Consider the following 26,789-nt stretch of genomic DNA (forward strand, 5'->3'; position numbering starts at 1 on the left):
AGCATTTTGGTGCTGGAGCTGAGGGTGCATTCACTGTGGAGTATCTACAATGCTGAGCAGGTTGTGGATATCTCATTCCATGAGGTGGTCACACCGCAGGTGAGGACTGAACAGGCAGAAATGGCATGGGTGCCCACCAGGCAGAGTAAGGGAAGGCAGCGAGGTTTGCTAGTGCTGTTGCAGAGGGTTTAAACAAACTTGGCAGAGGGGTGGGATACTGAGAGAAGGTTCAGCAGGGTTAGATGCACAGCCAAAATTAGAACAGACATCAAGTGAATCAGGGAGGCACAGAATTACTCGGCTAGTTAATTCACAAGGGAGCTTGGCAAGATTGGATGGTATTTATTTTAATGCAAGGAGTCTGATGAACAAGGCAGATGAGTTGAGGGCACAAATTAAAACATGGGGGTGTGAGGTCATTTCTGTCACTGAGACATGGTTGAGAGGGGCAGGATTGGCAGCTCAATATTCCAGAATATAGGATCTGCAGGTGAGACAGGGAAGTAGGTAAAAGAGGAGAGGGTGTAGCAATTTTGATCAGGGAATCAGTTACAGCAGTAATGAGGGATGACATCTTAGAAGGTTCTACAAATTAAGCCATATGGGTAGAACTTAAAAGCCAAAAAGGAGCAACCACATTGCTGGGAGTGTTCAATTGGCCCCGAACACCCGAGATAAATAGAGGAACAGATATGTAGGTAAATGTTAGAGAAGTGTAAAAGTAATAGTGTAGTGACAGTGGGGGATTTTAACTGCCCCAACATTAACTGGGGTAGTCATATTGTGAAAGGTTTAGTGGGAGTGGAATTCTTAAAATGCATCCAGGTGACCCTTCTGAGCCATTACGTAGAAGATCCTGCAAGAGAAGGGGCGGTCCTGAACTTAATTTTAGGCATTGAAGTTGGGAAAGTGGTTGAAGCATCAGCAGGGGAGCATTTTGTAGACAGCAATCATAACTCAGTTAGATTCAAGATTGTTATGGAAAAAGACAAGGATGGGCCTGAGATCAAAGTTCTAAACTGGGGTAAGGCCAATTTTAATAAGATCAGATATGATTTGGTCAGAGTGGACTGGGAGCAGACACTTGTTGTTAAATCTGTGACAGAACAGTAGGACGCATTCAAGAAGAAAATAGGGACAGTACAGGGCCAAAGGGCAGGATCTTGGTCCCACCTCACCCATTTTTTGGTGCGGCGCACCCCTGCCTGAGGCGGGATCCTCCGTCCTGGCAGTTGGCCAATGGGGTTTCCCATTGTGGGCACCCCCACTCCTTCGGGAAATCCATAGGCGTGAGTGCACTGCCGGCGAAAGGAAGGATCTGCCGACAGAGAATCTAGCCCAACATGTTCCAATCAAGAAAAATGTTGGGACCAACATATCCAGTGAACCCTGGATATTGAGGGATGTATAGCATTTGATAAGGAGAAAAAGGGAGTCTTATGACAAATATTGAGGGTTCAAAACAGCAGATGCCCGAGAGGAGTATAGAATGTGCTAGTGGAAACTTAAATAGGAAATTAGGAGAGCATAAAGGGGACATGAAAGGATACTGGCTGTTAAAATAAAGGACAATCCTAATGTGTTTTACATTCAGGGTAAAATGATTACTGGTGAAAGAGTCGGGCCCATTAAGGACCACATAATGTGTGTGTGGAGCTGGAGGACATAGGTATGGTTCTAAATTAATATTTTATGCTGCTGTTCACTAATGAAAGCAGTCTGGGATAGAAATCAGGGAGAAGGGCTGTGATAAAATTAAAGAAATTAACTTAGAGCAGATTCAGAGTGGTCTGGCAAGTTTAAAAGTAGACAAATCTCCAGGGCCAGATGAAATGTATCCCAGGTTGCTGAAGGAGGCAAGGGAGGAAATAGCAGGGGTGCTGGCCATAATTTTCAATTCATCTCTGGCACGGGAGAGGTGCCAGGGGACTGGAGGATCGCCAATGTGATACCATTGGAGGAAGGGAGGAAGGGATAAACCAGAACTACAGGCCAGTCAGTCTAACCCCAATGGTGGGGAAACTATTGGAAGCAATCCCGAGAGACAGAATTAATCTGCATTTGGAGAGGCCAGGATTAATCAAGAACAGTCAGCGTGGTTTTGGTAAGGGGAAGTCATGTCTGAACAACTTGATTGAATTTTTCGAAGATGTGACCAGGTGTATAGATGAGGACAATGTATTTGACATTGTCCACTTGGACATCAGCAGGGCTTTAGATAAGGTCCCACATGGGAGACTGATAGAGACGTTAAGAGCCCATGGGATCCCAGGAAATTTGGCAAATTGGATCCAGAATTGGCTGAGTGGCAGGAAGCAGAGGGTGATGGTCAAGGGGTTGATGGAAGCCTGTGCCCAGTGAATCCGCAGGGATTAGTGTTCAGACCTGATTTATTATAAATGATTTAGACATGAATGTAGGAGGGTCGATTAGTGAGTTGGCAGGTGATACTTAAATTGGTGGGGTGGTAATCGTGGGGAGGATTGCCTTAGATTACAGGAGGATGTAGACGGGCTGGTCAGATGGGCTGATCAGTGGCAAATGGAATTCAATCCGGATAATTGTGAGATGATGCACTTGGGCAGGGCAAACAAGGCAAGGGAGTACAGGATAAACGGCAGGACCCTGGGAAGCACCGAGAGTCAGAGGGGCCTTGGTGGCCTACAGGGCAGGTAGATACAATGGTTAAGAAAACATATGGGGCCGGATTACTCTTCGGGGGATCCTCTGTTTCGCCGCAGCGCACTCACTCCCGCGGATTTCCTGCCGGCGTGGGAGTGCCCACAATGGGAAACCCCATTGGCCGGCTGCCAGGCGGAGCCCGCTGCTGGCGGGGGCACGCTGCTGGCGGGGGCACGCTGCACCAGAAAACGAGGGGACGGAGAATCCAGCCCCTGGTATACTTGCCTTTATCAGCCAAGGTGTAGAGAATACGAGCAGGAAGCTTATGCGGGAACTGTATAAAACGTTGGTTAAGTCTCAGCTAGAGTAGTGTGAGCAGTTCTGGAATCCACATTACAGGAGGGATATGATAGCACTGGAAAGGGTGCAGAGGGGATTTACCGTGATGTTGCCTGGGCTGGAGGGTTTTAGTCATGAAGAGAGATTGGATAGACTGAGGTTGTTTTCCTTGGAGCAGAGGAGACTGAGGGGGGGGGGGGACATGATTGAGAGGTATTAAAATTATGAGGGGCATAGATAGAGGTGACAGGAAGAAATGTTTCCCCTTGGTAGAGGAATCAATGACCAGGAGACATAGATTTAAGGTAAGGGGCAGGAGGGTTAGAGGGAGTGCGAGAAAAACCTTTTTACCCAGAGGGTGGTGGGAGTCTGGAACTCGCTGCCTGACAGGGTGGTGGAGGCAGAGACCCTCAGGACATTGAAGAAGTATTTACATGTGCACTTGCGATGCCAGGGCAGACAAGGCCAAGTGCTGGAACAAGGGATTATTTTTTAAATTTTCTGTTTTTTTAAAATTCATTTGCGGGATGTGGGCGTCGCTGGTTAGGCCGGCATTCATTGCCCATCCCTAGTTGTCCTTCAGAAGGTGGTGGTATGCTGCCTTCTTGAACCGCTGCAGTCCTTCAGGTGTAGGTACACCCACTGTGCTGTTAGAGAGGGAGTTCCAGGTGACAGCAAAGGAACGGCGATATATTTCCGAGTCAGGGTGGTGAGTGACTGGGAGGGGAACATCCAGGTGGTGGGGTCCCCGGGTAACATGTCCTTCTAGATAGTAGAGGGTTTGGAAGGTGTTGTCTAAGGAACCTTGATGAGTTACTGCAGTGCATCTTGTAAGTGGTACACACGGCTGCTACTGTTCGTCGGTGGTGGAGGGTTTGAATGTTTGTGGAAGGGGGAGCAATCAAGCGGGGTTGCTTTGTCCTGGATGGTGTTGAGCTTCTTGAGTGTTTTTGGAGCTTCACACATCCAGCTAAGTGGAGAGTACTCCATTACACTCCTGACTTGTGCCTTGTAGATGGTTTGACAGGTTTTGGGGAGTCAGGAGGTGAGTTACTCGCCGTAAGATTCCTAGCCTTTGACCTGCCCTGGTAGCCACAGTATTAATGTGGCTAGTCCAGTCAAGTTTCTGATCAATGGTAACCCAAGGATATTGATTGTGGGGATTCAGCGATGGTAATGCCATTTAACGTCAAGGGGCGATGGTTAGATACTCTCTTGTAGGAGATGGTCATTGCCTAACACTTGTGTGGTGTGAATGTAACTTGCCACTTGTCAGCCCAAGCCTGGATATTGTCCAGGTCTTGCTGCATTTGGACATGGACTGCTTCATTATCTGAGGAGTCACGAATGATGTTGAACATTGTGCAGTTATCCACAAACATCCCCACTTCTGACCTTATGATGGAAGACAGGCCACTGATGAAGCAGCTGAAGATGGTTGGGCCTAGGACGCTAACCTAAGGAACCTCTGCAGTGTTTTCCTGGAGCCGAGATGATTAACCTCCAACCACCATAACCATCTTCCTTTGTGCCGGGTATGACTCCAAGCAGCAGAGAATTTTCCCCCTGATTCCCATTGACCCCAGTTTAGCTCGGGCTCCTTGATGCCACACTCGGTCAAACGCTGCCTTGATGTCGAGGGCAGTCACTCTCACCTCACCTCTGGCATTCAGCTCTTTTGTCCATGTTTGAACCAAGGCTGTAATGAGGTCAGGAGCTGAGTGACCCTGGCGGAACCCAAACTGAGCGTCCGTGAGCAGGTTATTGCTGAGTAAGTGCCGCTTGATAGCACTGTTGATGACTCCTTCCATCACTTAGCTGATGATGGAGAGTAGACTGATCGGGCAGTAATTGGCTGGGTTGGATTTGTCCTGATTCTTGCGTATAGGCCACACCTGGGCAATATTCCACATTGCCGGGTAGATGCCAGTGTTGTAGCTGTACTGGAACAGCTTGGCTAGGGGTGCGACAAGTTCTGGAGCACAAATCGTCAGTACGATTGCCAGAATATTATCAGGACCCACAGCCTTTGCAGTATTAAAACAGTTAGGTGGTTATTTTTAACTGGCGCCGATGCAATGGGTCGAAGGGCCTTTTCTGTGGTGTAGAGCTCGATGACTCGATGACCCGAAAAGACTTACAAAGCTTAAGATTTACAGTCTCGAGGTGAATGCAGTTAAGGGAAAGTCTCAATGCAATTAAAAGTTTAAATAGGATGGCAAAGGTAAATCCAGAGAGCAAATCACTAGATTTAAACAGAAATGAGCAAAATGAAGAAGAGATATTAAAATCTTATTGTAAAATGGTGCAATTATTGAAAGAACATATGACTAGCAAGCCAGCAAATGCAAAAATATTGGGCCGTATCACAATGCAATTTGATTCGACAATTAATGCATCCGAAGGATGGGTTTTAGATTAATTAATTTCATGTCCATTTCTTGTGCCATTCAAACTGCACATTTTTCCTTACCTCAATGAAACGTTTGCAATGATAGTCACTGCCGTACCACGAAACCCCCAATATGAGCTTTTTGGAATCAACACCCATATTGATATATCTAGAGAGGCCTAAATGGACACAAATATTTTGGTTAATATTGATCTTGAGCCGGTCGACTCTTATCCAGGAAGTCATCTCATACATACCTGTGTACGCTTTGTGATAGGGAGATTGTGGTTTTGCAAAGCAATCATCCCATTTTTGACTCCATATATCAAAGGAAATCACAAATAAAAAGTCGCAGTGATTTGAAATTTCCAGATATTGAAAGCAATTGCCATCAATACAATGAGGAGACCACGGAACATCTAAAGAGACCTGAGGAGGAAAGAGGAACAGGGAGTTAATTTTATCTCACACGTTATTTTGGAAGTCCAAGTAGACAAATGTATTTTGTAAGCAGTTAGTTGGTGGGAGCTGTGACAGTGACAGGGGAGAGATTGTACAGTGTTCATGGCTGTATAGACCAGAGCACAATAAACTTGGAAAAACATAGTTGGCGGAATTCTCCGTTCCTGAGACGAAATGTTGATGCCGGGGCAGGATGCGTGGATTTCCATGGCGGCAAATTGGCGCCGCTTCTGGAACGATTCAACAACTGTTAAGGTGCTAACATGGGCACCACGTGGAACGCAATCAGTTCCAATTGGAAACGGCGCAGGATTCACTGGACTCGTGATTGACACTCAGGAGGCCAACAAGCTGCAGCCGCACATACACACTTCACTCCCCACACACACCAGCCAACAGGATGGCAGCAAAGAGAGCGACATCCCGTTTTACGGGTGCTGAGGTTGCGACCCTGCTAGGTGCCGTGTAGGAGAGCCGGGCGACACTCCGAGCAACACGAGCCGACCAGCAGTGTCGTGAGAAACTGCGCAACCTCCTCAGGCCGACCAGGGTGAGTAGGAGCACTGAGCGGCAGGCACCAACCCCCACCCCACACACCTGTAACCCCTCGCTCCCACCAGGGCTGGGTGCCCTGGCTCCTGAAACCACCCCCTGGGCTGAATGCATCATGAAAATGTCCAACATTGTGCGTTTTCTGCCTCTGCTCACCACCACCCCCAGTCCACCCGTCGCCACAGGAGACCCCGTGGTTTGCAGTTCCCTGCGACTCAAGTGTCACTCTCTTCCCCACCCCCACACCACCCTCAGCCGCACACCACCCTCACCCCTCACCACCCACACCATCCCCACACCACCCTCACCCCCACACCACCCTCAGCCGCAAACCACCCTCACCCCACACCACCCTCACCCCCACATCACCCCCACAACATCTTCACCCCCACAACACCCTCACCCCCACACCACCCTACCCCCACACCACCCTCCCCCCACACCCCCCCACACCCCCACCCCCACACCACCCTCACCCCGACACCACCCTCACCACCCTCCCCCCACACTACCCTCACCCCCACACCACCCTCACCACACTCACCCCCACACCACCCTCACCCCCACACCACCCTCATCCCGACACCACCCTCACCCCCACACCACCCTCACCCCCTTACCACCCTCACCCCCACACCACCCTCAACCCCACACCACCCTCACCCCCACACCACCCTCACCCCCACACCGCCTTCATCCCCACACCGCCCTCACCCCCTCACCACCCTCAGCCGCAAACCACCCACACCCCACACCATCTTCACCCCCACATCACCCCCACACCACCCTCACCCCCACCCTCACCCCACACCACCCTCACCACCCACACCATCCCCACCCCACCCTCACCACCACACCACCTTCACCCCCTCACCACCCACAGCCGCAAACCACCCTCACCCCACACCACCATCACCACCCACACCATCCCCACCCCACCCTCACCCCCACACCACCCTCACCACCCACACCATCCCCACCCCACCCTCACCCCCACACCACCCTCACCACCCACACCATCCCCACCCTCACCCTTACCCCCACACCTCCCTCACTCTCACTACCCTCACCCCCACACTATCCTCACCCTCACCACTCTCACCTCCACACCACCCTCACCCTACACCGCCCTCACCCCCACCCACCCTCCCCCCCACACCGCCCTCACCCCCACACCGCCCTCACCCCCACACCACCCTCACCCCCACACCACCCTCCCCCCACACCGCCCACACCCCCACACCGCCTTCACCCCACACCGCCCTCACCCCCACACCACCCTCACCCCCACACCGCCCTCACCCACACACCGCCCTCACTCCCACACCGCCCTTACCCTCACGCCGCCCTCACCCCCACACCGCACTCACCCCCACACCGCACTCACCCCCACACCAACTCACCCCCACACAACCCTCACCCCCACACCACCCTCACCCCCTCACCACCCTCACCCCCACACCGCCCTCACCCCCACACTGCCCTCACCCCCACACTGCCCTCACCCCCACACCGCCCTCACCCACACACCGCCCTCACTCCCGCACCGCCCTTACCCTCACGCCGCCCTCACCCCCACACCGCACTCACCCCCACACCGCACACACCCCCACACCAACTCACCCCCACATCACCCTCACCCCCACACCACCCTCACCCCCACACCACACTCACCCCCACACCGCCCTCACCCCCACACTGCCCTCACCCCAATACCGCCCCCACACCACCCTCACCGCCCTCACCCCCACACCACCCTCACCCCCACACCGCCCTCACCCCCACACCGCACTCACCCCACACCGCCCTCACCCCCACACTGCCCTCACACCCACACCGCCCTCACCCCCACACCGCCCTCACCCCCACACCGCCCTCACCCACACACCGCCCTCACCCCCACACCGCCCTCTCCCCCACACCACCCTCACCCCCACACCGCCATCACCCCCACACCGCCCTCACCCCCACACCACCCTCACCCCCACACCGCCATCACCCCCACACCGCCCTCACCCCCACACTGCCCTCACCCCCACGCCGCCCCCACACCACCCTCACCGCCCTCACCCCCACACCGCCCTCACCCCACACCGCCCTCACCCCCACACCGCCCTCACCCCCACACCGCCTTCACCCCCACACCGCACTCACACCACACCGCCCTCACCCCCACACTGCCCTCACACCCACACCGCCCTCACCCCCACACCGCCCTCACCCCCACACCGCCCTCACCCACACACCGCCCTCACCCCCACACCGCCCTCTCCCCCACACCACCCTCACCCCCACACCGCCATCACCCCCACACCGCCCTCACCCCCACACCACCCTCACCCCCACACCGCCATCACCCCCACACCGCCCTCGCCCCCACACTGCCCTCACCCCCACGCCGCCCCCACACCACCCTCACCACCCTCACCCCCACACCGCCCTCACCCCACACCGCCCTCACCCCCACACCGCCCTCACCCCCACACCACCCTCACGCCCACACCACTCTCACCCCCACGCTACCCTCACCCTTACCCCCACACCATCCTCACCCTCACCACCCTCACCCCCACACCATCCTCCCCCACACCTCCCTCACCCCCATACCGCCCTCACCCCCACACCGCCCTCACCCCCACACTGCCCTCACCCCCACGCTGCCCCCACACCACCCTCACCGCCCTCACCCCCACACTGCCCTCACCCCCACACCGCCCTCACCCCCACACCGCCCTCACCCCCACACCACCCTCACGCCCACACCACCCTCACCCCCACGCCACCCTCACCCTTACCCCCACACCATCCTCACCCTCACCACCCTCACCCCCACACCATCCTCCCCCACACCTCCCTCACCCCCACACCACCCTCACCCACACAATCACCCCCCACAACACCCTCACGCTGCCCACACCTCCGCCACGCCGAGATATGATGGGGTCATGTGATGGAATAGATACCTCTTATGCAGGTATCACCCTGGCATTGTGAAGCAACAGTGCTAACCACTGTGCTACCGTGTGCCCATTATGGGTGTGGTTATAAAGGATGTGATTACTGGACTCTTGGAAAGCGATGATCATTGGGCAGAGTCTAGAGTCCAGATGAATTCATGAAAGGGAAATCAGGTTTGACAATTTTTTGAGGATGTTACTTGCTGCACAGATAAAGGAGAATCAGCAGATGTACACAGCATTTGGGGCGGGATTCTCCGTTGGCTGATGTTGAAATCGGGAAACGTGAGAATAAGTTACAACGCCAAAATAGCAGCAGGCGCCGACTTGACACTAAATCGCAATTCCCCGTCACCTCGACAGTGGCATCAATACGGTCCGGAACGCACGCACGCACGTTTGCAGTAGCGTGCCTGACCCGGTATTCTCCGGGGCCTCCATGATTCGCCGCCTCCGATGGGCCGAGTTCCCGACGGCGAGGTTCACTTATGCTTTTTAAAATTGTGAAATCGGCGTAGTGGCTGCTGAGGGAGAGAGCGTGGGTACGGAAAGAGTCCAACATTGCCAAAGTTCGCTGACCGTTATGCCGCTGGCCTGGAACATCATTCCCACAGCCGGCAAAGCAGCCACGCAGCTGTGTACACCCCTTACAGCCCACTGTGAACTTAGGGCCACGGGTCGGAGAGGTGTCCCCCCAGGGCACTCCCCTAGGTGCCCTCTGGCCCCAGCCGACCCATCAGCTGTATGGGCGAGCTCCAGCACAACCAGTGCCATCCTGTTGTCTGGGATGGTGTGTGTGGGGAGTGTGTGTGGGGAGTGTGTGTGGGGAGTGTGTGCGGGGAGTGTGTGGGGAGTGTGTAATGTGTGTGTGCGGCTGCAGCTTGTCAGCCTCCCGAGTGTCAATCACGGACCCGGCGAATCCCGCACCGTTTCTCATTGGAATGAATCGTGTCCCGCGTGGCACCGGTGCTAGCCCTTCCACAGTCGCTGAATCGGTCCAGGTTCATAGATACATTGGAGGGTAGCTCACGTCACGCCGTTATTCAAAAAGGGAGGTAGAGAGAAAGCAGGGAATTATAGACCAGTAGGCCTAACATCGGTAGTGGGGAAAATGCTTGAATCCATTATCAACGACTTTATAGCGGAACATTTAGAAAGCAGCGGCAGGATCAGTCAGAGTCAGCATGGATTTATGAAGGGAAAATTATGCTTGACAAATCTGTTGGAATTCTTTGAAGAGGTAACCAGTACAGTCAACAAGGGGAGCCAGTCTATGTGGTATATTTGGACTTTCAGAAGCCGTTGACAAAGTCCCCCATAAGAGATTATTGTGCAAAATTAAAGCGCATGGGATTGGGGGAAATGTATTGAGGGGGATAGAAAACTGGTTGGCAGAGAGGAAACAAAGAGTTGGGATTAATGGGTCCTTTTCAAATTGGCAGGCAGTAACTAGTGGGGTACCACAGGGATCGGTGCTGGGACGTCAGCTATTCACAATATATATTAATGATTTGGATCAGGGAACAAAATGTAACATCTCAAAGTTTGCAGATGATACCAAATTAGGTGGGAGGGCGAATTGTGACGAGGATGCAGGGATCCTACAGCAAGATCTGGACAGGTTGGGTGAGTGGGCAAACCAATGGCAGATGCAATATAATTGGAAAAGTGTGAGGTTACTTACTTTGGAAGCAAAAACAGGAAAGCAGATTACTACCTGAATGGTTGTAAATTGGGAGAGGGGAGTGAGCAGCGGGACCTGGGTGTCCTTGTGTACCATTCGCTGAAGGTAAGCATGCAGGTGCAGCAGGCGGTAAAGAAGGTTAATGGTATGTTGGCCTTCACTGGAAGAGGTTTCGAATATAGAAGCAGGGATGTGTCGCTGCAGTTATACAGGGCCTTGGTGAGGCCACACCTGGAGTATTGTGTGCAGTTTTGGCCTCCTTCTCTGAGGAAGGATGTTCTTGCTCTCGAGGGAGCGCAGCGATGGTTTACCAGACTGATTCCAGGGATGGCGGGACTGTCATATGTTAAGTAATGGGTTAAGAGGCATTCCAATTAGTTGTCTCATTTATGTTAAGTATCCAATAATTGACACTGATATGTAAAGGGGCTTCAGGTGGCCTTTGCATCAGGTGATGCATTGATAGAGGTTTGTGCAGAATCTGTTAAAGTGAAATAAAGATGTTTGTGGAAAAGGAGCAGAACCTTTGACTCTTTATACAACAGCAGCTAAACGTCTAACAATTGGTAGCAGAGGATGATTGCTGTGCAAATGTGAAGGGTTGAAAGATACAACTTTTCCAGACCAAACCAAGGAGTGAGTGAGAAAAAAAAACCTAAAGATATATGGCTGAATCTAGGATAAACCTACCCTCCCTTATTTTCTGAAAGGGCATCGTATGACCAATGGAGAAGTGCAAGTAGTTATGTGGACTAAGATAAATGCCTTGGGAAAGAGGAAACAAGGTATCGCATTGGCTCTTTCTCTACCTTATGACAGTAAAATCCGGAGCAAAGTGTTTTCTAAGTTGGAATTGGAAAAGTTAGACTCAGAAGAAGGTCTGGAGACTCTATTACGTTAAATGGATAAGATTTATGAGAAGGATGACTTGTTAAGTGCGTATGAAGCATGGTCGGATTTTGACAGGTTCCGGAAAATAGAGGATTTCTCCATGGAAGACTATATAATGGAATTTGGCAGACTATATAAAAGGCTGCAGAAACACAACTTGGAATTTCCACAGTCTGTGTTGGCCTTTAAATTACTTGACTGTGCTAGAGTGAGCAACATGGATAGGCTCCTGAATTTGACAGGAGTTCAGTTTGCAGATAAGGATACCGTATTCGATCAGATGACAGAAGCTTTAAAAAAAGTTTCTGGGGAAACATTCGATTCCGATGGCTCTGTTGACCCAAATAGGTCAGCCTGCAATAAGGCAGAATATGGAAGATACACTAGTAACAGGATGGCAAAATCGTATAGCTACGAACAGGTTCCAAGACTATAGAAGGAGATCGGGACCCGGACATTATGAAGACAGAAAGCCAGTTAGAACCTACAATAGGAAGATGAACCCCAGAAATGCACGGGGCATGATAAATCAATGTTTTCGATGTGACTCTCAATACCATTATGCTTTCAACTGGCCAACTCGTTATGATAGAGTGTTTGAAGCGGCACATGACACGGAAGAGTCAGAAGAGGAAAAAGATAGTGACCAGAAAGAAGGCATTGTCCTATTGACAAGCAGTTTTACGCCGGTAATGAGGGTGTTGGTTGCAGAATCCTTCAATTGTGCTGCATTGGACAGTGGCTGCACATCTACTGTGTGTGGAATTGACTGGTTAAAATGTTACCTGGACTCCTTGAATGCTGAAAATCGTAACAAGGTTAAGGAATTTGAAAGTTCCACAAGTTTCAGGTTTGGGGATGATAATACTCTGAAGTCGCTAAAAAGAGTGGCGATCCCTTGCAATATTGCCGGAGTGAATCATTTCATTAGCACGGATGTTGTATCAAGTGAGATACCTTTGCTTCTGAGCAGACCGTCGATGAAGAAAGCACACATGAAACTGGATATGGAACAGGATAAGGCAACGGTTTTTGGAAAGACGGTGGACTTACAATTTACACAGTCGGGACACTATTGTATTCCATTGCTGACAAATAATATTTCAAGTAGAGTTGTTCAGGATGTGTTAATGGTAGGTGAGAATGGGACTTTAGCTGATAAAAAGCTTGTTGTATTAAAACTGCATAGGCAATTTGCGCATCCGTCTCCTCGGAGGCTGAAACATTTATTAAAGGATGCAGGGGTAAGGGATGAAGACTATACTAAGCTAATAGAACAGGTTAGTGATCGCAGGAAGTTTGTAGGAAGTACAGAAGGACGCCAGCACGACCGATAGTAACCCTACCTTTGGCCAAGGCTTTTAACGACATTGTGGCCATGGACCGTAAGATCTGGGATAATGCCAATAATATATTTATTTTGCATTTGTAGATTTAGCAACTAGATTTAGTCAATTAACGATTGTATGAAGTAAAGAAAAGAGAGTAATTCTGGATCAAATCCTGGAAAAAAGGATAGGGACAGGAATGGGCCCACCGGCAAAATTCCTTACGGACAATGGGGGAGAATTTGCTAATGATGAGTTTAGGGATATGTGTGAAAACATATCACAGTTCTGAACACGGCTGCAGAAAGCCCATTTAGTAATGGTGTGTGTGAAAGAAAGCATGCAGTAATAGATGACATGCTCCGGAAAATTTTGGCAGGTAGACCAAACTGCAAGCTAAATTCAGCCTTAACATGGGCGGTACATGTAAAGAATTCATTGCAGATGGTTGGGGGCTATAATCCCAATCAATTTGTGTTTGGTAGAAATCCTAAAATTCCGTCCATTTTGGATGACCAGCCTCCAGCTTGGGAAGGGACTACAATTAACTCTGCCTTTGCTGAGCATTTAAATACATTACATAGCAGTAGAAAAGCTTTTTTGGAAGCAGAAGTCTCTAAAAGAATTCGCAGAGCTTTGAGGCATAATGTATGGCCATCAAATACCTTTTTTCAGCAAGGAGACGTGGTATACTATAAGAGAGACAATTTTAATGAATGGAAAGGCCCAGGGAAGATCATAGGTATAGATGGCAAAACAATTATTTTACAACATGGCAATCAAACTGTTCGGGTACATTCATCAAGGATAATGGGTACAGATTACAAATTTTCAAATTTAGACAGAGCAGACAGACATGACGAGGAACCAGGGTCATCTGGTACGCAAGTGTTACAGAACTATGATGACCAGCTAACTGATATAGACAGGGTTTCTGTAGAAGAACACAACACATCTGATAATTTAGAACAGGCCATTTTTCCAAAGGTGACATACTTGCCTGAAGGATCTAGTCAATGGCAGGGTGCAACTGTTATTAGTAGAGCAGGGAAGGTCACTGGAAAGTATAAACATTGGTTGAATGTACAGCATTCAGGGGAGGGAGTCAAGACAATGGATTGGAACATGAAGCTCAAAAATGGAGGGCACAGAAACGCAGTGCCAGTTCAGATGGTACCTTGGATAGTGAACAGGTCCACAGAAAAAGGTCGAGAACTATTGAAAGGACATTCCACAGTAGAAGGGAAAGATCAAGCAGTAGCAGTACAGAATGCGATACCAGGCGGGAGAGGGGATGTAGTTTATCAAGGTCTCGGAACATGAGTAAGACTACAAATACTAACAGGAGTAGAAGCCCACATACACGTGAGATTTTGGTGGCTTCCAATAGGTTAGATGAAAAAGTTATCAAAGATGCCAAACAGCAAGAACTGCATAGTTGGAGTGAATTTGGGGTATACACGGAAGTACCGGATAGGGGACAAAGAGCTCTATCCCACAGGCGGATTTGCATGGAAAAGGTTGAGCCAGATGGAACTTATAAAGCTAATGCCAGGCTTATGGCGAGGGGATTTGAAGAAAACGTAGAAGATCAGGGTTTAAGGGTAGATTTACCTACGGCCGGAAAGGTTATTTTAAAGATCTTCTTGGCTCTATTAGCCACAAAGGCATGGGAATGCAAATTTATAGTTCTTGCAGGGGCATCAGCTCCAGAGAAACATTTTTCTCCGTCCTCCTAAAGAAGCAGCTAACACAGAAGGGGTACTCTGGAAGTTGAACAAATGTGTATAGGGATAAAATGATGCGTCTAGAGTCTGGTATTTTTCGGTAAGGTCAGTTTTGTTAAAGTTAGGTTGTTGCCAGTTGAAAGCAGATCCGGCAATGTTTTACTGGCACTATAAAGGAAATCTTTCTGGCATCTTTGTGATGCATGTCGATGATTTTTTGTGGGGTGGGACTAGTGATTTTGAAGCTATTGTAATCTCTGGGTTGAGGAAAGAATTCAGGGTTGGAAGTCAGGCTTCCAGTGCATTTAAATATATTGGACTGGAAATTGGACAGACTAAGTTAGGGGCAACTTTACGTCAGCAATCTTATTTGGAAAGCATCAGCCCAATAGCAATTAGCCATGGTCGGGTTTCACAAAAAGTCGCAATAGTTTCAAAGGTGGAAAAAGAGCAACTGCAAAGTTTAATTGGGCAACTGAATCAGTTAGGTAGACAGACTAGACCGGACATGAGTTTTGATGTCTTAGAGTTGAGTACAAAAATGAATGATCCCAAAGTGGACGACATAATAAGAGCAAATAAAGCTTTGGTCAAACTAAAAATGCACAGTGTGTTTTGAGGTTCCTGGTTTTAGGTGACCTTAGGCACTTGAAACTCATAGTTTATAGCAGGGTTTTTCAAAGTGGGAGGCGCGACCCGCGGGTGGGTCAAGAGCTGGTGTCAGATGGGTCGCGGAGTGCAGGGTCACAAAAAATGTGAACGGCAAGCACCAGAATGAAATAGGGCAGAAAAAGAACAGAGAATGTAATTTGAAGTTTATGCAAGAAATTAGAGAATAGACCAGGAGTGAGGCGCATGCCGCTGTTTATTGTACAGGAGAGCTGAAAGTGGGGTAAGCAGGTTACAGAGGGAAGCAGATGTTGCATATGATAATCCTCAGCAAAGTCGCGTTGCCAATCATCCTGATTACAGAAATGGCACATGAGAGCGTGGCAATAATGTATTTGAAGGTGCGATTGTCGCTGGTTGGAAAGGAGCAGCTGGGAGAGTTGCTATCATTGCTAAAATTGTGAGTGTTTGGATTAAAGTCATCTGTTCGTGTCAGCCAATGCCCCATTGAGATAATGCATCCGGCTTGGACCGGGCTTATGGTGGGTTGGAATAAAACCAGGTGCTTAGAAGGTGAACGAACCTCCCTTCCAGTCTCATTTCCAGGTGGCAGATATTCTTCGGTGGTCATCTGTAATATTCCAAAGCCAAGACATAAAGAGATCCAACAGAGAGTCACGCAACCATGCACCAGCTCCATTCTTTAAAAAAACGCTGTTCTGAGCAACAGCAAGTATAATGCTTGTATAATACCAGCACTGATGCATTTTATTCAAATGGCTGTTTTGTATAATTTCTGTGCGGAGTGGGATTGGATATTTTTCTGATTCACCAGCTTATTGCACAAGATATTGCAACAACAACTGGATGCGACACTTGCAATCATCTCAGTGTAAGGGACGAGAATCTGAATCTCCTGCATCCTGAGAGCAGTCATAGTGTTTACATGTGTTTTATCATTTTTTAAATTGGAATGTTTTATTTGGCGAAGTCTCATTTTTAAATGGAAGCTACTTTGTCCTTTCCTGTTGGTCAGTTTGTGTCTAGCTGGGCATGTACGCAAGACACGCATTGCCTTGTCAATTTACTGTTTCTATAAAACCAACATATGCTCCTAATACTTTTGACTATGAAATTGAGAGTTGGAGATTCAGGATTTTCAACATTTTACTACTGATTGGGTAGAGGTGGTCTTTCCACAGGGAGAAAAAATCTTTATGCAGAATCCAATTTAAGATTTTTAAAATTGTAAATATAAAAATTGAGGGAAATACAATCTTGTGTAGTTGTTTATTTTGTTTTAAGTTGGCACCCAGTGATTAATTTGGACTTAATGCATTAAAGGTTCACGGATGAGTTGCGTAGATCGGCCGGCGTGGGTCTCGAAGGTCGGCCGGTTGACAAAAGTGGGTCCTGGGAAAAAACGTTTCAAAAATACTGCTCTAGACTATTGAATATAAGCCCAGGCTCACCTCTCACATTAAAACTAAGAGAAAATGGTGGGTCGTGAAGGTCAGCTGGTGTGGGTCCTGAAGGAAGGCTGGCTGGTAAAAATGGGTCCCGGGCAAAAAAGTTTGAAAAACACTGGTTTATAGTGATGTGTCCTATGCAAATTTATGTGATGGGGTTTCAAGCGCTGGAGGTTTTATAATTTTCCTTTTGGGGAACAATGGTAAATGTTGCCCTCTTGTGTGGGAAGCAAAGAAAATAAGGAGAGTGGTCAAAAGCACTTTGGCTGCTGAGACGTTAAGCCTTGTCGAGGCGGTATATATGGCCTTTTATATATCTCAGATATTGACATAAATTTTGGGATTTGGGTAATATACCTGTTGAATGTCACAGTGACAATAAATCCCTGTGGGAAAATGTGCACTCTACAAAAAGTGTCAATAAAAAAAGGTTAAGGATAGACATCGCAAGTTTGAAGCAGATGTTGGACAGAGGGGAAATAGCAAAAATTAATGGGTTGACAGTAGCTATCAATTGTCAGACAGTTTTACAAAAAGCTCACAGAAACTTTTGGATATTGTGAACGAAGGGCTCCTGTTTCTGTGACTTTTTTATTTCTTCCAAAAATGAAAAAAAAAGAAGGGGGGAAATTGCGTGTGTGTTTTTGAGTTTCTTGTAATTTTGTTTTCACCTAATTATTTGTTTTCTCCAAGGAAGGGGAGATTGTTAAGTAATGGGTTAAGAGACATTCCAATTAGTTGTCTCATTTATGTTAAGTATCCAATAATTGACACTGATATGTAAAGGGGATTCAAGTGGCCTTTGTGTCAGGTGATGTGATGATAGGGTTTTGTGCAGAGTCTGTTGAAGTAAATTAAAGGAGCAGAACCTTTGACTCTTATACAACAGCAGCTAAACGTCTAACATCATATGAGGAGAGATTGACTAGGTTGGGATTGTTCTCGCTGGAGTTCAGAAGAATGAGGGGGGATCTCATAGAGACTTATAAAATTCTAACAGGACTAGACAGGGTAGATGCAGGGAAGATGTTACCAATGATGGACGTGTCCAGAACCAGGGGTCACAGTCTGAGGATTCAGGGTAAACCATTTTGGTCAGAGATAAGGAGAGACTTCTTCACCCAGAGAGTGGTGAGCCTGTGGAATTCATTACCACAGGAAGTAGTTGATGCTAAAACTTTGAATATATTCAAGGGGCGGCTGGATATAGCACTTGGGGAGAATGGGATCAAAGGCTATGGGGCGAAAGCAGGATTAGGCTATTGAGTTGGATGATCAGCCATGATCGTGATGAATGGCGGAGCAGGCTTGAAGGGCCAAAAGGCCTCCACCTGCTCCTATCTTCTATGTATCTATGGAGAGAGAATTAGAATTAATGTTACAGAATCAATCACTTCTTCGGAACTGAAGATGAGCAGGAGTGTGAAAGATTTTAAGTCGTTGCAAAATGTGGGAGGGTCAAGTGGAGCCTAAGGTGAGGTAAGAGATAGGTTTGAGGACAGGGGAGGTTAAATGACAAGATGTGAGGGAAGAAGGGGAAAGAGAATGGTAGCGGTCATAGTAAAGGAACAAAACCTTGGTCCACAGTCAGTGTTAAGAATAGAATAAATGTCAGCACTGTAAAAGCAAAACATGAGGATATAGCCTAGCAATGGGGTAAATAAAAATACAGAATATGGGCAGAGTTCAAGGTCTGAAGTTGTTGAAGTCAATGTTAAGTCCAGAAGGCTGTAAAGTGGCCAATCGGAAGATTTAAAAAGCGCAGGAGCTGCGAGTCGGATCAGAGATTTTAAAAGCACGGGAGCTGCGAGTCGGAGCGGAGATTTAAAAAGTGCCGGAGCTGAGAGTCAGAACGGAGATTTAAAAAGATCGCGGCCTAGTTTCGGGAGCTATTCGGAGGAGGAGGAGCAGTCTCTGTCAGGGAGAGAACCTGAGAACATCTGAGACCCTCAGAAGGTAAGTAAGTGATTTTTACTTTCATTACCTTTTCAAATTGTGTGTGTGGGGGGGGGGGGGGGGGGAACTGAAGTGACATCACAGAAAAGCTGTGACCTGAGTGGCTGGTTGGGAATCTACACTAAATATAAAAAATTAAGCATTGGTAACTAATTAAACATAATTACTGAATTATAATTTAGAGGGGTATCTAAGCCAGAGATCGGAGATTACTATATTTAGCTTTCACATTTATAGTAGAAATCTAGTGCGAGGAAACAGATAGTTAACAGTAACTTAAATTTTTTTTTAAAAAACTTTTACCTTTAATTTACTAATTAATTGACGCAATGTCAGTTAGAGGGGTGCAGTGCTCTGACTGTGAGGTGTGGCAGGTCCAGGAGGCTTCCAGCGTCCCGGATGGCTTCATCTGCAGAACGTGCACCCAACTGGAGCTCCTCACAGACCGCATGGTTCGGTTGGAGCAGAAATTGGATGCACTTAGGAGCATGCAGGTGGCGGAAAGTGTCATAGATCGCAGTTATATAAATGTGGTCGCACACAAGGTGCAGGCAGAGAAATGGGTGACCACCAGAAAGGGCAGGCAATCAGTGCAGGAATCCCCTGTGGTTGTCCCCCTCTCGAACAGGTATACCCCTTTGGATACTGTCGGGGGGGGGGATAGCCTATCAGGGGAAAACAGCAGCAGCCAGAGCAGTGGCAACACGGCTGGCTCTGATGTTCAGAAGGGAGGGTCAAAGCGCAGAAGAGCAATAGTAATAGGGGACTCTATAGTCAGGGGCACAGATAGGCGCTTCTGTGGACGTGAAAGAGACTCCAGGATGGTATGTTGCCTCCCTGGTGCCAGGGTCCGGGATGTCTCCGAACGGGTAGAGGGCATCCTGAAGGGGGAGGGCAAACAGGCAGAGGTCGTTGTACAGATTGGTACTAACGACATAGGCAGGAAGGGGCATGAGGTCCTGCAGCAGGAGTTCAGGGAGCTAGGCAGAAAGTTAAAAGACAGGACCTCTGGGGTTGTAATCTCGGGATTACTCCTTGTGCCACGTGCCAGTGAGGCTAGAAATAGGAAGATAGAGCAGCTAAACACGTGGCTAAACAGCTTGTGTAGGAGGGAGGGTTTCCGTTATCTGGACCACTGGGAGCTCTTCCGGGGCATGTGTGTCCTGTATAAGAAGGACGGGTTGCATATAAACTGGAGAGGCATGAATATCCTGGCCGCGAGGTTTGCTAGTGTCACACGGGAGGGTTTAAACTATTATGGCAGGGGGGTGGGCATGGGAGCAATAGGTCAGAAGGTGAGACCATTGATGGAGAACTAGGGAATAGGGACAGTGCGGCTCTGAGGCAGAGCAGACAGGGAGAAGTTGCTGAACACAGCGGGTCTGGTGGCTTCAGGTGATGTCCCGGAGGACTGGAGAATAGCCAATGTTGTTCCTCTGTTTAAGAAGGGTAGCAAGGATAATCCAGGGAACTACAGGCCGGTGAGCCTTACTTCAGTGGTAGGGAAATTACTGGAGAGAATTCTTCCTCCCATTTGGAAGCAAATGGACGTATTAGTGAGAGGCAGCATGGTTTTGTGAAGGGGAGGTCGTGTCTCACTAACTTGATAGAGTTTTTTGAGGTCACAAAGATGATTGATGCAGGTAGGGCAGTGGATGTTGTCTATACGGACTTCAGTAAGGCCTTTGACAAGGTCCCTCATGGTAGACTAGTACAAAAGGTGAAGTCACACGGGATCAGGGGTGAGCTGGCAAGGTGGATACAGAACTGGCTAGGTCATAGAAGGCAGAGAGTAGCAATGGAAGGATGCTTTTCTAATTGGAGGGCTGTGACCAGTGGTGTTCCGCAGGGATCAGTGCTGGGACCTTTGCTGTTTGTAGTATATATAAACGATTTGGAGGGAAATGTAACTGGTCTGATTAGTAAGTTTGCAGACGACACAAAGGTTAGTGGAATTGCGGATAGCGATGAGGACTGTCAGAGGATATAGCAGGATTTAGATTGTTTGGAGACTTGGGCGGAGAGATGTCAGATGGAATTTAATCCGGACAAATGTGAGGTAATGCATTTTGGAAGGTCTAATGCAGGTAGGGAATATACAGTGAATGGTAGAACCCTCAAGAGTATTGAAAGTCAGAGAGATCTAGGAGTACAGGTCCACAGGTCACTGAAAGGGGCAACACAGGTGGAGAAGGTAGTCAAGAAGGCATACGGCATGCTTGCCTTCATTGGCTGGGGCATTGAGTATAAGAATTGGCAAGTCATGTTGCAGCTGTATAGAACCTTAGTTAGGCCACACTTGGAGTATAGTGTTCAATTCTGGTCGCCACACTACCAGAAGGATGTGGAGGCTTTAGAGAGGGTGCAGAAGAGATTTACCAGAATGTTGCCTGGTATGGAGGGCATTAGCTATGAGGAGCGGTTGAATAAACTCGGTTTGTTCTCACTGGAACGACGGAGGTTGAGGGGCGACCTGATAGAGGTCTACAAAATTATGAGGGGCATAGACAGAGTGGATAGTCAGAGGCTTTTCCCCAGGGTAGAGGGGTCAATTACTAGGGGGCATAGGTTTAAGGTGAGAGGGGCAAGGTTTAGAGTAGATGTACGAGGCAAGTTTTTTACGCAGAGGGTAGTGGGTGCCTGGAATTCGCTACCGGAGGAGGTGGTGGAAACAGGGACGATAGTGACATTTAAGGGGCATCTTGACAAATACATGAACAGGATGGGAATAGACGGATACGGACCCAGGAAGTGTAGAAGATTGTAGTTTAGTCGGGCAGCATGGTCGGCACGGGCCTGGAGGGCCGAAGGGCCTGTTCCTGTGCTGTACATTCCTTTGTCCTTTGTTCTTTGTTCTTATTGGAGATCGGGCAGGGGGTTTGGACTGGCTAGGGTGCTCTTTCGAAGGGTCGAAGCAGACTCGATGGGCTGAATGGCCTCCTTCTGCACTGCATGGCATTCTATGCTTCTATGGTTCCATGAAGTGCTGTTCCTTGGGATTGCATTTGGTTTCCCTGCAACATTTCAGCAGTTTGAGTTCAGGAATGTGAGCATGGGAGCAGGCTAGAGACGGGAATGTCATCGTCGTGCTTGAGGAACGAGACAGCATGTTCTGCAACATGGTCCCTGAGCCTGCGTTTGGCCTTCCCAGTGCAGAGGTGACCGTATTGTGAGCGGAGGATACAGCAGATGAAATTGAAAAAAACTGCAAGCCCTGGAAATTCCTGCGTCACCTGGAAGGAGTGTTTGGGGCAGTGAAGAGGGAGGGGCAAAAGGGGAGATGTTAGGCTTGCTGCAATTTCATGGGAAGTTGCTGTGGGAAGGGGATGTGGTGTTGGGCTTGATAGAGGAGTGGACCAGGCTGCCGCAGAAGTCACAGTCCATTTGGAATATTAACTGGGGAGGTGCAGCACGGTAGTACAGTGGCTAGCACTGTTGCTTCACAGCGTCAGGGTCCCAGGTTTGATTCCTGACTTGTGTCACTGTCTGCGTGGAGTTTGCACGTTCTCCCTGTGTCTGTGTGGGTTTCCTCCTGGTGCTCCGATTTCCTTCCATAAGTCCCGAAAGACATGCTTGATGGGTGAATTGGACATTCTGAATTCTCCCTCAGTGTACCCGAACAGGCGCCGGAGTGAGGCGACTAGGGGATTTTCACAGTAACTTCATTGCAGTGTTAATGTAAGCCTACTTGTGACGATAATTATGATTATGAGAGGAAGATGTATTTGGTGATTAGGAGAGGATAATGTTTAGGAAATGTGGAATGTGAGAGGAATGAGACACATCAACTCCATACTCCCAGAATGCCTTGATCCACTGCAATTCGCATACCGCTACAACCAAGCCACAGCAGACGGCATCTCCTTGGCCCTACACTCATCCCTGGGGCATCTCGACAACAAGGACTCCTATGTCAGACTCCCTGTTCATTGACAACAGCTCCGCCTTAAACACTATAATCCTAGCCAAGCTCATATCAAAACCTGGCTCCGTCCTCTGCAACTGGATCCACAACTTCCTGAGCCATAGACCACAATCAGTAAGGATAAACTGCAAAATCTCCTCTGCAATAGTTCTCAATACCGGGGCCCCGCAGGGCTGCGTACTTAGCCCACTTATATACTCCCTATACACATGCATCTGTGTGGCAAAATTTGGCTCCAACTCCACCTCCAAATTTGCTGATGACACGACCGCAGTGGGTCGGATCTGAAATAATGATGAGTCAAAATACAAGAGGGAGATAGAGAGTCCAGTGGAGTGGTGTAATGACAACAATCTCTCCCTCAATATCAGCAAGACTAAGGAACTGGTCATTGACTTCAGTACACACCTCTGTCTGCATCAATGGCGCCGAGGTGGAGATGGTCGACAGCTTCAAATTCCTCGGGGTACACGTCACCAACAATCTGTCCTGGTCCACCCATGTCGACGTTACGAACAAGAAAGCACAACAGCGCCTATGCTTCCTCAGGAAACTCAGGAAATTGGTATGTTCACATTGACTCTTACAATTTTAAAAGATGCACCATAGAAAGCATCCTATCTGGCTGCATCACAGCCTGGTATGGCAACTGCTCAGCCCAAGAACATAAGAAAGTACAGGGAGTTGTGAACACAGCCCAATCCACCACGCAAAGCCGCCTCCCATCCATTGACTCTGGCTGCACCTCCCGCTGCCTGGGGAAAGTGGGCAGCATAATCAAAGACCACTCCCACCCGGCTTACTCACTCTTCCAACTTCTTCCATCGGGCAGGAGGTACAAAAGCCTGAGAACACGCACGAACAGATTCAAAAACAGCTTCTTCCCGCTGTTACCAGACTCCTGAATGACCCTCTTATGGACTGAACTGATCTCTCCACACATTTTCTCCACTGAGTAATACTACCCCCGTATGCTTCACCCGCTGTCTATGTCTATGTATTTACATTGTGTATTTATCGTATGTCCTAGGTTTTTTATGTATGGCATGGTCTGTCTGGACTGTACGCAGAACAATACTTTTCACTGTACCTCGGTACAGGTGACAATAAATCCAAATCCAATTCTTTCTGATCAGTCCAACTCTTCACTTACTGCTTCTAACTATACATAAGTCATGGGTTTAGTCTTGCAAAAGATTGGCTGTACATTCTCCTTTTTGTGATGCCAAATTTTATCTTTCAGTTCTTCTCGTGTAAAGACCTCTTTCTCAACGTCATAGAATCGCAGAAAAATATAGTGCAGAAAAGGCCATTCAGCCCATCGAGTCTGCACCGTCGCATGAACGGCACCTGATCTGCCAATCCTCATCCCATTTGCCAGCACTGGGCCCATAACCTCGAATGTTATGACGTGCCAAGTACTCATCCAGGTACTTTTGAAAGGATCTGAAGCAACTCGCCTCTACCACCCTCCCAGGCAGTGTGTCCCAGACCATAACCACCCTCTGGGTAAAAAAGTTTTTCGTCAAATCCCCCCTGAACTTGTGTCCACTGGTAACTGACCCTTCAACTAAGGGGAACAGTTGCTCCCTATCCACCCTGTCCATGCACCTCATAATCTTGTACACCTCGATCAGCTCGCCCCTCCGTCTTCTCTGCTCCAGAGAAAACAGCCCAAGCCTATCCCAACCCCTCTTCATAACTTAAATGTTCCATCCCTGGAAACATCCTGGTGAATCTCCTCTGCCCCCCACTCCAGTGCAATCACATCCTTCCTATAATGTGGCGACCAGAACTGCACACAGTACTCCAGCTGTGGCCTCACCTAAGCTCTACACAGCTGCATCATGACTTCCTTCCGCTGCATCAAAGATTGTTAGAAGCAGATTCAATGATAACTTTCAAAAGTCTCATTGGGAGTTGACTTAAACTCATGGAACAATTTAAACCTTTTGGCTCTGCAGAAAGAGAGTGACTCTAATTCGGTAACTCTTTCAAAGACCAGGAACACAGATGATGGGCTGAATGGCCTCCTTTGGTGCTGTACAAAGTTACACTTTGAACCCCCTCTGTTGCGGCCCCCTCTGGGGCCAGGCATTATGTCGTATCCGATTTCCCTCCTGCACCAGGGAATATGAACTCCTCGGTCACTGAGGGAGCGGGGCCTCCCCCCTGACTGGGAGGAGCTTCACAGTATACAAACCCCGGCCTGGGGGCAGGTCCGGGGTGTCCCTTCGGGGTGAGGATTTGTAGAACTCGTGGTTATTGTGTCGAATGTAAATAAACCGTCAGACAGATTCCCCTTTTCCGCTGGGACAGGCTTTGTGAACTTCTACAACAGCAAAAATGGCGCCTGGACCGATTCAATGACCGTTAAGGAGCTAGCACCGGGGCCGTGTGGAACGCAGTCAATTCCAATGAGAAATGGTGCTGGATTCGGTGGGTCCGTGATTGACTCTCGGGAGGCTGACTAGCTGCAGCCGCACATACACACTGCACTCACCACTCAAACCATCCCAGCCAACAAGATGGCAACAAGACGAGCGGCGCCAAGATTTGCCCACGTGGAACCAGAGGTGCTGCTGGTCGCCGTGGAGGAAAGGCGGGTGACCCTGTACCCCGCGATGGATGGAGGCTGCCAGCCCCACCCCCCCCTTGTCGCCGGGCCTGGACGCAGGTGACCGAGGTCATTGGCGCCGTGGGCAACACCATCCGGTAGTGGCCGGAAGAAACTGCACAACCTCCTCAAGGCGGCTGGGATGGGTAGGCAGCAAAGGTGCCCCCAGCACCAACCCCCGTCCCACACACCCGTAAATCCCCCCCACCTCCCTCCACCCGGAGGACAGCCGTAACCCCACCCTGCACTACCGGCCGGCACCCATACTGGCCGGGTGCCCTAGCCACTGAAGCCACCAACTAGCCGTGCCCCGGGCTGCCTGTACGTTCTCTGTTTCCCATGACTGGGGCATCTCGGCGATGGCAAATCCCGCTGCCCGGGCATCCTGGTGGGCTCGGTCCACATTGAAATGAATGCACAGTGCCGACTGAGCGTAAAGGGCCTCTGTGACGGCGCGGATGCACCTGTGCGCTGAGCTCTGTGAGATCCCAGACAGGTCCTCATTCGGCGCCTGGAACGACTCCGTGGAGAAGAAGTTCAGGACGACCGTCCCCCACGGTGCCAGGTGCACCATGATCTGGCAGATATGTCGCACTGTCCCCCTGCTCAACCGGAGTCTTTGACAGCATGCCCGTTCCGGCAGGTACTCGAATGACAGGCAATGCCAGTACTGCAGTTTCCCCCTCCTCGAGCAGCTCCAGCTCGTACAGCCGCAGGGCACCCCCCAGGACTGCTACGGCTAGCAGGAAGGCCGACATTGCCGGTTGTATTCCAATATCCATTATCGGGGGTGGAAGGCCGACATGTTAGCATGGTGCATACCCCCTGTGCCCAACCAGGTCCAACAGGCCATATGTTAGCCCCGGTTGGCACTGCGGATCCTGCCCACGTGTGCCCCCCTTGCCCCCTCCCCCATCTCTGCACCCCGAGCCCCGACAGTGCTCAGCACCATGGAGACTCTGGCCCTAGTACCCACCCCTGCTGCCAGGGTTACTGTTGGCTGGCACCGATCCTCCGGCCAAACACGTATCGCGATTCCGGGGTCAGCCAATGAAGAATCCCGCCCCATGTTCCTTTCCAGCTGACCGTGTGCTCCACAGAGTCTCTTCCTTCGATTATTGCACAGGCCATCAGAGGAAGCTGGGTTTCAAATCACCAGCTGAATTGTCCGTAAGCGGGATTCTCTGCCTCGCTGGCAGCGCTCTCACTCCCACGAATTTCCCAACGGCGTGGGGGTGTCCACAATGGGGGATCCCCAT

At 49.4% G+C, this 26,789-nt stretch overlaps 1 protein-coding gene across 1 annotated transcript in view; it reads right to left on the bottom strand.

The window, feature by feature from the left end:
* LOC140427251 (di-N-acetylchitobiase-like) overlaps positions 1 to 26,789 on the bottom strand; it is a 53,901-nt gene that overhangs the window by 15,638 nt on the left and 11,474 nt on the right. Inside the window, exons 4-5 of the mRNA XM_072512850.1 lie at positions 5,611 to 5,782; positions 5,435 to 5,532 (exon numbers count right to left, since the gene is read on the bottom strand). Coding sequence (XP_072368951.1) covers positions 5,435 to 5,532; positions 5,611 to 5,782 — 270 coding nt within the window. The remainder of the gene's footprint in view (positions 1 to 5,434; positions 5,533 to 5,610; positions 5,783 to 26,789) is intronic.

This window comes from Scyliorhinus torazame, chromosome 7 (genome assembly GCF_047496885.1).
Source record: "Scyliorhinus torazame isolate Kashiwa2021f chromosome 7, sScyTor2.1, whole genome shotgun sequence".
In the NCBI taxonomy this organism is placed as follows: domain Eukaryota; kingdom Metazoa; phylum Chordata; class Chondrichthyes; order Carcharhiniformes; family Scyliorhinidae; genus Scyliorhinus; species Scyliorhinus torazame.